The sequence below is a fragment of the Morone saxatilis genome, unplaced genomic scaffold (genome assembly GCF_004916995.1).
Source record: "Morone saxatilis isolate NCDOM2014 unplaced genomic scaffold, NCSU_SB_2.0 Contig7, whole genome shotgun sequence".
Taxonomy (NCBI): domain Eukaryota; kingdom Metazoa; phylum Chordata; class Actinopteri; family Moronidae; genus Morone; species Morone saxatilis.
This window is the reverse complement of record NW_023340246.1, coordinates 4,757,061-4,768,263: the sequence shown is the minus strand read 5'-3', so window position 1 is coordinate 4,768,263 and position 11,203 is coordinate 4,757,061. Positions and strand designations below refer to the sequence as shown.

The 11,203-nt window shown below is 41.9% G+C and overlaps 1 protein-coding gene across 1 annotated transcript in view; it reads right to left on the bottom strand.

Moving 5' to 3' along the window:
* Positions 1-2,405: 2,405 nt before the first annotated feature.
* ints9 (integrator complex subunit 9) overlaps positions 2,406-11,203 on the bottom strand; it is a 10,602-nt gene continuing 1,804 nt past the window's right edge. The window contains exons 6-17 of the mRNA XM_035679271.1: positions 8,300-8,386; positions 7,933-8,053; positions 7,598-7,732; positions 7,152-7,263; positions 6,755-6,935; positions 5,553-5,613; positions 4,691-4,862; positions 4,449-4,573; positions 3,757-3,924; positions 3,356-3,454; positions 3,111-3,248; positions 2,406-2,786 (exon numbers count right to left, since the gene is read on the bottom strand). Coding sequence (XP_035535164.1) covers positions 2,610-2,786; positions 3,111-3,248; positions 3,356-3,454; positions 3,757-3,924; positions 4,449-4,573; positions 4,691-4,862; positions 5,553-5,613; positions 6,755-6,935; positions 7,152-7,263; positions 7,598-7,732; positions 7,933-8,053; positions 8,300-8,386 — 1,576 coding nt within the window. The 3' untranslated portion in view covers positions 2,406-2,609. The remainder of the gene's footprint in view (positions 2,787-3,110; positions 3,249-3,355; positions 3,455-3,756; positions 3,925-4,448; positions 4,574-4,690; positions 4,863-5,552; positions 5,614-6,754; positions 6,936-7,151; positions 7,264-7,597; positions 7,733-7,932; positions 8,054-8,299; positions 8,387-11,203) is intronic.

The window sequence follows — 11,203 nt, the reverse complement described above, 5'->3', positions numbered from 1 at the left end:
CAGGAGACAAGTTTCGTACTTTCTCGTGAACTGACTACACACCGTTGGCTGTCAGAGCAGATTTGGGAAACCAGAGCGCCTGCTAAACTGCTGCACATCGTCACTGTGAAGAATAAAGCGATTTGATAAACAAATCCTTCGAGTCGCTTTCATGCTAAGAACCACGCGAGGATAGCTGGGAGTTACAGAAGACCCGTTTCCTCAAAAAATAACCAAAAACCATTTGGGGGCAATCACCAGTACAAAGCATAGAAACAGTACTCAAGCCGATTGCAATCAAAATTTAATCAGCAAGGGATAAGAGAGGTTGTCGACACACTCAACAAAAATTGGTTCCCACACAATAAACATAAGAAGGTTACTGCGTACATGATAGTAAAAAGACATCTGCACCGTGGCTCGCTGATAAGGACTATGATGACCCCGTGCATTCGATGATACAAAAAAAGAAACTCCAGTCGCTTGGATTGTTTGTCCACAAATACTTAAGCCAGTACATGCAGCTAAAATACCATGTAAAAGTATGCGCTCGCGCAAGTAGGACCAATACTCATAAGTGTACCTCATTGACCATGTGGCGTGATAAACCAACTGGACGTGCAGAGCAACAAATTCGGATAGGAACAAACGGGGGCCAGGAAAACCCAACAAACCGAGCAATAGAACTGCCCACCCCTTCAATATAAATAATAAAAACCCACTTTTCTCAGCTGACAAATGCCCAACAAAGACACATGAGCTTGGACAAAGCAAGCAAACTTTTAACAAAACATTGCTGTCCAAATTGCTGTAAAAGAGGTCAATCAAAAAAAGAGAAAAGCGAGGAATCCGGTGTCGTCTGCGACGGAGGTTGCGACAAACGAACAGTACGCGACACACACTACACCGGGCTGGCAGGAGATAACAATAGCGAACATGAGTATGAACCGCGGCCGTCTTGAGCAAGTCAGCTCATCACCTTCCTACCTCCAAAAGCACATTGTATTGTAACAATAATAGCCAAAATTTGAAGAATCTACTAACGGGCCTAACAGCAAATACCAGTCAGCCCTGGAACCTTCTCTGGTCTCCCCGTAGGGAGGGGTGGCACCAGCAGTGACGTCACGGGGAAGGTGCCAGATGCATGGGGACATCTTTTTCCCTGTCGACCAGCAAGCAAGCGTGGAAGCGCTGTGAACCCAAGCTCGGCACCTCAGGCCATCTTTCTACACAGAGGTGCGGGGGACAGAGTTGACACGGAAGAAATTAAAACCACCAGGAGGGGAACATACGAGTCCCCCGTGGGCAGTGAATTCCCAAACTCAGGATTAAGGTGTTGGCAGAATGGACCGGGCAGGCGAGCTCATCACTGACTGTATTTACACATGATCCCGGATCAACAAGCCATGCTTGTGTGGACGTTTATTTGTTTTCCTTTTGTTTTTTTTTTTAATATCAGATTTAATGGAACAAGGAGTATAGAAAATATTAAATAGGAGAATAGGTTCAAACTAGTAAAGTTTTCCTTCAGTGACAGGAAAATCATAAACGGTAATCAGCTGATCAAGGTTTACAGTTGAAAAAGGTTAAAATCCGACTGCAATATTCACCCAGCAATATCACTGTGCATGCGTACCAGTGTGTTATAGTACATCAGTGAGAAACGTCATAGTAAGGCGTTGTCTTCTTCCCATCAGCTGTTGACGTCTTCCCTCCTCGTCCTCGTGGTATCTGACTCCGTTATGTTGACGTCTCCGGGTGTAATCTGAAACTTTACATCATCATCACACCATCCACCAGCTGTTTGAAAGGCTTTTTCACAGCTGACATTTTGACCCCACAGTAGAAGCACAGATTTTACTTCTAACATAAATGCTGGCTCTGTTCGATTCAAGCGTCCCTGTAAGTGGTGACAGTGAAGCAGTATGTACAATATAAGGACCCTGAGACTGAAGCAGCTAAATGGAATTGTGCTTTTCCTGCTGTGACATGTCAAACTGTCTTCTTTGAAAGGGCCTATTGTGTGTGTATAACCTCAGATTTAATTCTGATTTAGCTGATAATATTTTGTACCCAATTACTTAGAACATGGGGTTCATGATCAGAGCAGGAAACTTTAGCCGGTCGCAAACTAACATTAGATCTGGATTCATTTTATTTTGGGATTGCAAATGCCATTTTAGACACTTTAGAAATATAAAAGAAATATAAAATTGGATAGTGTGAAATGTAAATATTGTTTAGCAGACGTGACCCATTGAAACTTACTTGGATTTGACATTTTTCTGTTGAATTACTCATTAATCACTCACTTCCCTCTTTGGAAAACCCAATCCCATGACGAACGATGTCTGCGTTTTCACTTGCGTCTTACTATCTTAGTTTCCTGAATGAAGAGGGTTGCAATAAAGAGAGACTCACTGAGATGACCTTTAACATGAATCTTTTTTTAATACAAAATACTATCTTACAAAATATAACTGGATTGTGATGTTAAATATTACTGTGGTTGGGAAAGTCCTGTTCACAGCTCTTCGTCCTGTCCCTCCACCCTCACCTCTGTCACTATCCACAGTCCAATACAGCAGAAATACTGTTAAAAAAAAAACCAACAATGAGGAGGATTGGGGTCAGAGTTTCTGCAGGAAGCGGAGCACCAGGTCTCGCAGTGTGGTACGCAGCGGCTCGTTGTTGTCACAGACGATGTGTGTCCCATCCTCCTCCAGCTGAATCAGTGTGTCCTCCGCCTGCAGGTGGAGAATGTGTCCGTCTGCCGTCTCCTCCACTTTGACCTCTGTGATTCCATGCTGCAGAGGGGGAGCAGAGAGAGTTTCAATTTTTGTTTGTTTTTTTTACTACGGATACAAAAATGTGTGAATTTAGAATTTGTTTTCGAAACATTGGCAGGTATGTGTTGTTTATCTTGTAAATCTGCTGTGGTACAATCCCTGGCCCCTGCAATAAAATACTACTAATCCCAACAATGGAATTATGCATGAAGAGGCTGCGATCATCTCCTTTGGGAATGCTGTACTACGGGAACAAATGCAAGCAAATGAAGGGGGCAATGACAAGAGGGCAAACATTCATTTGAACTGCTGGCTGTTTTATAAACACTGCAGATTTCACACCTTTTGCAATGTAGCCAGGAAGGCTTCCAGGGGCACCGCTCCGCTCAGCAGGGGTTTGGGGGCCAGCACTACTGGAGGCTCCTCTATCACCCGCTTTCTCTTCTTGCTGGGGGGCACTGGAGGGGGTTTGGGCACCGACTGGCAACATGGGAGAGGAAAAACCTTTTTAGCAAAACTAAGCTCCATATTTGCACATTCCAGTACTCCTATTTTCGTGGATCAATTCAAAAGACAGACACACTCACCTGCAGTGTGTGCTTGTTGTCCTTGGAGTGCAGCACTGCAGACACAGTTGCCAGAGAGATGCCAGGTTTAATCTCAGAGGGCACCAGGGAGTTGGCCAGCTAGGAATAGAAGAAACTGACTTTCAGACTTGAAAATTGGCCACCTGTTCTCTGACAGGAGTTGGAATAATTCCATTATACATTTCTCTCTTTCATTCAAACAGCTTTTTACACACCATATGTCACTTTCTCCTCCCCACACACGAGAGAATTGAAGTGTGCACTCACTCACCATCTGTTTCCAAAGGTACGGATTTCTATCTTTCATTCAGCATCAATCTGTGAGTCTGTTCCTTTTAACCAGACAAGTTGAAGAAGAATATATTCATGAACACGTCAGTTACCGCTCTGATGTGACTCACCTCAGGCATTATGTAAACGCGTTCATAGCGGCGTCTGAAGGGCAGGTTGAGTACAGAGCAGCGTCTGTAGGGCATGGGAGGGGGCTGCAGCTCCAGCATCAGATCAGAGCGGTGGGACTGGGTCAGCGGGGGCTGGGTGTACTGCTCTGGACAGACCACATGGAGGGGCTGCAGGAAGAGGGAGACAGGAGACATCAGGAAACGAAGAGACGCATGTCGGGGTGTCCCTGAGCAGGATACTGAACCCAGGACGCGTACTCCCTCCTGCTCTGCCCTGAATGCTCATTTTGTTCTGTTATCTTGTTTGTGCCTTGCCTTTTAGCTCGTACAATTGTTCCCATTCTCCAGTCTCACCCACAGGACTGCTACTGACTGATTATTTGCTTGTTGCACAACTCTCCTCTTCCCAGTGTTGTGTGTAAACAAAAAAACCCATGAGGCAGTCATTTCTGCATTAAACACGTTGATAGTTTTCCAGTCATTATCACGCTCTATTTGCCAATTGTCAAACTCCCTGCTTCCTTGTGTAAACTCATGCTTATGAAATTATTTCATGGAAGTGTAATACATTTGACGGCTTACTTCTGCTCAATATTACTCTTACAACGCCCTGTAACTGGTAGAGAAAAAGTGCTTACAGTACATTCACCATATTTATGAATGGTCCCACGACAAATGAGTGTTGGCCGTACCTGCACTTCTTTGAGCAGCTTTGATACTTGGTGGAAGTTGAGCCGTGTGTCAATGGGACAGTAAACGCACTTCATAGCCAGTGGCTGGTAGGGAGCCAGAGCATCCAGGTAGGAAAAGTCAGGCTCTGGTGGAAAGAAAGCAAAGTGACGGAGGCTTTTAGAAGCATAGCTTTGGATTTACAATAACAGGATGACATCCTTTCATCCAGGTCTAGTGTTGATATAGAAGTGCTTATGATCACCAGTAAAGATGATGGTGTTGAGGCTGGATTTGCCCCACAGCTCCATGAAGTGAACCACGTCCCCGAAGCGCAGCGACGGGTGACCGGTGAACACCACACACGGCTGACGGAACTCGCTGCTGAAGTCTCCGTGAATACTGGGGTAGTGCTTCAGCTTGTTGGTCTGGATCAACTGAAACAACAACACAGGGGTTGTAGGAGAGGAGCCGGCCTGATCATGTCCTGTTTGTTCACTCACCAGCTCAACACATTGTTAAAACACTAGAACAGCCATGCTCAATCACTGGGTCTCAGAGCGCCATCTAGTGGGCTGCGGAGGCAGTGGTAGCCAAATGGTTAGATTAAAAGGACCACTGTGTAGGATTTAGTGGCATCTAGTGGCCAATTTGAAGATTGCATGTAACTGAACACTGCTTTGGTCCTTATTTGACGAACTAGGAATGAGAACAGGTTGTGAAGTGTGTAGGAGAAACTATGGTGGTATATATACATACATCTTCTGCTGCTTGGGCACTGTGGTCATTGCCCATTGTTACTTCTGTTGGTTTGTTTCAAGTGATTCCTTGTAACAGACTTTTTAAAATTAAATGACTACTACTACTACTACTACTACTACTACTGATTAACATGAAATCTAAATGAAAATATACTTCTCAAATGCATTTGTTTAGGGGAATAGTGCATCTATTTGTAACATTGTGAGATAACTGCATATGATTTCAGAAACCTTCCCCCGAGCTTTTTCCTGGTTTGCAGGCTCATTTCTGTGGTCATTAGCTAGCAGAAAAGTCAGGATTTACAACTATTCACCATCTCCGGAGCACTGTTGGTCTTTAGTAGGAGACACAGTGGCAGGACTCACCTCTGCATGAGGAAACGGAGGCTCTGGAAGATACACCTTCGATTGCTTGTTGTGACAAAGCCTAAAACGAGAAAATACAAAACACAAATCTCATCAGAATATCCCAGAGTTATCCTGGAGTGCAGTATCAGGTGACCATAATTCTCAACAGCCTCAACCGAGGCAGAACAGTACAACCAGCCCACTGCTGTAAACAAATATTGTTTACAATTTGATTTGACTGTATTTACACGCCTTTAAACTGACATTAGAATCAAGTTAAACACAGCTGTTTCACAAAATGACAATACTTCTGTTTGCAGCAATTCTCCATTCTGGCAGAAAGTTATAATCAGTAGACAGTAAATGTTTGACTTCACTAACACACTGCCTGTTGCATGAGCACTGTTAATCTATCACCAGTCAAAGGCAAACAATTAAACAAGCAGTTTAAGTGGCATCTAGCAGTGAAGTCACAGACTGAAAACCACCAATACCCTTGAATCCACCAAGCTCACAGCAAAACTAGAGCCAGTGTTTGGTTTGTCTCTTCTGGGCTACTGTAGAAACATGGCAGTTTCAGCAAAAATGTCCAAATTCTCTGATTTCAGATTCTCAAATGTGAATATCTTTCTTTAGTCCTCTGTGACCGTAAACTGAATGTCTTTGGGTTGTGGACAAAACAAGACAATTGAGGACGTCACTAAAAAATTTTGCAGTATGTTGCTAGAAAATAGTGCTGCACAATATGGTTAAATGTTGTGATTGCAATAAGATTCACAATTAATGTGAATGATCATTTCTGCATCACAATTTACATTTTCAGTGAAAAGAAATATTCAAATCTTGATGATTCGACCTTTGTTAGGGTCTGTGATAAATAAATGGGTTTTGTTATATCTGCAGAACAAGGTTTGTATACCAGGGTATCTCTGCAGCACTAGAGCACTTCAATATGAAGTTTTGTCCCACACTTTACCGTTATCAAAAAATTGCACTTGGCCATATTGCTATTTTGATAATAGTTCCATTAACTGTGCAGGCCTACTAGAAAACAAGAAGCCAGCTTTGACAATCTGTACATCTGTCACTTCATGTTTAATGTTTTATCTTAATCCATTGCCATATTTGTATCATTTTCTTTTCTTTCATTGCTGCTTTCCTTCCAGGTACTGTACAATGACAGATTTGTAAGATAAGGAAATTTGGAAACAGCTCCTCACCACTCAGCAAAGATTTGAGAGAACTCCAGCGAGCTGTTGGCGACAGGGGAGATGAAGTAAAACGGCGTGGTCCCCAGGTTGGCGCTCTCGATGAACTGGTACAGACACTCCAGCAGGTCATAGATCACCCCTGAGGAATAGCAAGGCACTAGCACATTGCCTCCCGCTCGAATCGTCATGGCTAAAAGCACAAATGAATAATAAAGGGTGAGAGACAGCGTTAAAACACTCCCAAACACTCCAGAGACCACACCACTCTTCAATCACTTAAACAAAGCCTGACGGGAAGTATGATTCATTTACTAAGAAGTATTTACCTACATAGGATTTTATTTATTTATATAACATGGAAACATTAAATTTTTTAATCCAACCAACATTATCTGTTTGAACCTACCGAGGTTGCTGCAGAATTCTCCCAGCATGCCATCTGGGTTGGCGGTGGGCATCTGGGTGAGGCCTGTCAGAATCAGAACATCACTGTTCTTAAGGGAGCTTTGGTCCATCGGCTGAGAGAAGAGAAGAAGAGACACTTTAAATCATCACCAGCCCTGTCAGAATGTCCCAATGGTCTGTCACTTCCAGCTTTCCCTGACAAAAACACAACCATCACTTTACAAAACTGACTGGAAAGATCATTTTCTACAATCCTAACGGACAAAAACACAATGCAAATAAGAGGCTTTGTTTATCTTTTCAGTTGGGGAACATTTAGAGATCTGTCATGCTGATGTAAATGCATTTTCCATACATACAAGTAAAGTGAAACATTAGTTTCGACCCCTGCAGGTTTTTCTCAGGCCTTGTGTGCCCTTTCCTCTAACATTAGGCCTGCTGACCTACCTGTGGATGTGTGGTGAGGAGAGATGAACCCGACACATAGGAAACCTTCTCATGATGAGACTGGATGATCCAGTTGGAGCTACCCAATGAGTAACCAGAGCTTAAGGGGGAGACCTGTACAGCTCCAAACAACTCCTGGAGAGAAGAAAGAAAAAGAAAGACGAGAATGTAGCAGAAAAAGGACATAAGCCTATTTTAGTTGTATGTACAAGCATTAATGATTCATCCTGCACTCACAGCGTACTCTCTGACCTAATGGGCTGTATCAGTGTATTTTATTTGATCATTGTTGGTGTATGCCTGTGCAGACAGTGTAGGAGAAAAGAAGTTCGTACCACTTTCTGTGAATAGCCAACAAGCTGCACTTTGCTGAGGGCAGAGTTGACCTCCTGAATGCTGTAGGATCGCTTCCACGTCCACACATCTACTGCATCCTTCAGCGGCCCAGGCAGCATCCTAATACAGTAAACAGATTGATTTATTCAGATCATTTTGTACTGTTAAATAAAACTGCAAGATAAAAAAGTGAAAATTAAAAGCAAGGAAGATCAAACAGAGAAGAGACAAAGTACAGGTAAAAAACTGGTATATTGTGTTCTTATATTTTAAAGTTTAAAAAATTGTTTCTACTGTAGAATGTAAAATATTGAAATACATATTTCCCACAACCACCCCTTCTCAGTTCTTCTCTAGTCTATCTACCTTTGTATTTCCTTATTTTTCCAGCAGGTGGCAGACTGGGCTTTGGGAACTCTCTCCATGAAGTTCACCAGTTCCTCCATCAACAGCCTGAGGAAAATAGACAGATAGACAGATAGACAGATAGATAGATAGACTTTATTGATCCCAAGCTGGGAAATTTGCATGTCTAGATACCACTTAAAGTAAGTACGTAATTCCATTTATAAACCGGCTTTCATTTAGAGAGGAGAAACTATTAGCATAAAAATCTGCAGCCTCACAGCTCATATATAGAGGCTTTTGTCTCTCCCCCCCATTCGCCTTGTGTCACTGTTGAGTTGCTGAGTGGCGTTTCAGTGTGTTTGTGCTCCAGTTTGCTCAGGCAGGGTTTGTTAAGACTATGAATGGCCCTTTGTCCCTCAAAACTATCTCCTAGACTCCCCTGATACTCCTGCTATCCCTCCACCTCTGAGATTTCTCTCTCTCTTCCTCTGTTTGATTGCATTTGGCAATCTGGCTACAGTACGTTCCCACTGGCCCGAACCCAAGGCGCTGCACCCTCGCATACTGCAGTTTACTGTTTACTGGCCAGACAGGAGCCATGTGAGATGTATTACCTTTGTTATGTGGTGCCACAATGGAGCAGTCAGAGGCTCACTTACCCTTTACCGCTGTCCCGTCTGACATGCTAACCCCGTGATGTGTTATTTATATCCGTCAGTGTCAAGGAATGAGGGCAGATCTGAGGCTCTCTGGCATAACTTTCTAATTTTGTGTCATGTTAGTTTGTGTATGTAACTATATACGTGTACTACAGATGGAGGTCCAAGCACCGCCGGGCACCACCATAGGCTACGTCAAACAGGACTGGCATCCTTTCGTGCCGAGGTTTTCCATCCAGGGAGCCAACAAGGAGACCATGATGAAGCTGGAGGGGCCCTGCTTTGCCTGCAACTGCTGTGGGGACGTCAACTTTGAGGTGAGGTCAAAGGATTGTTGTCTTTTGGTGAAACTCAAGTCCTTTGGTATATTTCATGTGGCTCAGCCAGCCAAGAATATCCATTCAGTTTATCTGTCTAAACAATTGACCCTTCCTAAGTCCCGCCCCCTTTTTGCTCTGTGCTCCAATAGCCGTTGAGCAACTTTAAGTCAACTTTCTCCTTTCCTGTGTTTATGCTTTGTGCTATGTGCTAGGCTAATCTATGTTGAAAAGACAACCACGTTTTGAATATGGTTAAAAGATAAAAGCGACATATACATACTTCCAGGTTGCATGTAAATAAACATGTAAATGACAGAGATAAAACAGACACTTGCGGTTTGGAAGTTCCCGGTGAACAGGACATTTTAGTAATGCCACCATGACCAGAGTCTTCAGAGCGACGGCGGCTCCGGAAAAGAGACTACTTCTCAAATCAGTGACACTGAAAAAAACGACATTGTAAAAAAACCTGTCACTGAAAAAAGAGTGACATGAAAAAAAAATCTGAATATTGTCATTGAAAAATACAAAAAATTCCAATAAAATAAAATTTTAGATTTTAATTATTTTAATTAGTTTATTTTTTCAGTGCCAATACTTGTTTCAATGCCAATACAAATGTTTCAATGCCAATGTTTCCTTTTTTCCTTTTCCATAGAGAAATGGCATATTTGGGGAATGACAATATTGACTTAGGACATTTGAGGTTAAGTTTATTTAATACCCTGACTTTATTTCCCCATTTGACACAACAGAACATAAGGCATTTTCAGATTTGTATTTGTTTCTACTGAACACTTAACAGTGTAATTCCATGTTTATTGGTTCTGGAATTAATGCATATTGAAACAGCTAATGGGCAAATTCTCAGACCATGTGAATTACTTTCTACAGCAACTATGTTCTGAGCCCTAAAAGTGATCTTCAGAAAAGGAAATATCAAAACTGCCACATACATTAATAAATTACTTCTCTTTCACATTGTTTTAAAAATTTCGTTCCCACACATTTCCTGAGTCATGTCCACATCCAACTCAACAACTGTTTTTTAAAGAGACACAGTTACCATGTCATGTGAAACATGTAAAGCATATGCATAGCAGCTCTGTACTAATGCTAATATCAGTATGCTAACATGCTCACAATAACAATGTTAACATATATAGATCCAGCAGGTTATATCAAACATGGTCACCATCTAAGTTTAGTGTTTAAGCACACCCTTGGCCATAGAATCAGACATTCATCCCATTCAACAAGTACCCCCGTTTTCTGCCACAGTATTCAACTGGTTCCACAGCTACAGAATCCTTCACACCCCAAGCATTCTGCCAGCCTACCTAACTGGATGGAATTGTTTTAATTCCAAATAATTTTTTTCTTTGCTTTCTATGGATAATGTCGATCTGCAGTTTTATCACCAATTTTCCTTTCATTCTTATGTAACTTACTTAGTTTAACCCAAAGTCATACAATGTTAAATGTTTCTCAGCAAGCATTATTTTAAAAGTCTAACCAGATGTTGTATATTTCTTATTTCAAACTTGCAGATTCAGATGCCTTCCTCGAAAACTTGTTAAATTTTTGTTTTAATTCAGGGTTTGTTAGGATTTGAATGATGTCTGATTGGGTCTAATTTTTAGGGTTAAGCCACATTGTTCAAAAAGACTGGATTCAGAAAGACAATTTTACAGTTTTTTCAATCTATTTTAGGCTTTGAAAGTGTGTATTACCAGAGAGCAGGACAAGAGGAACAGACTCTGTGTTTACATTAATGATGCTTGGTGCTCAAATGCAGTCAAACGGGATGGAATTCTTTTTATGTGAAGATGAAAGCACATTATTATCACTGTCTTGTTGCTGCTGTTTACATTCAACCAGACGCAAATTAAAAAGATGCATTGTACAATTATTTCTGTAATAATTCTGTGTATTTGTATGTA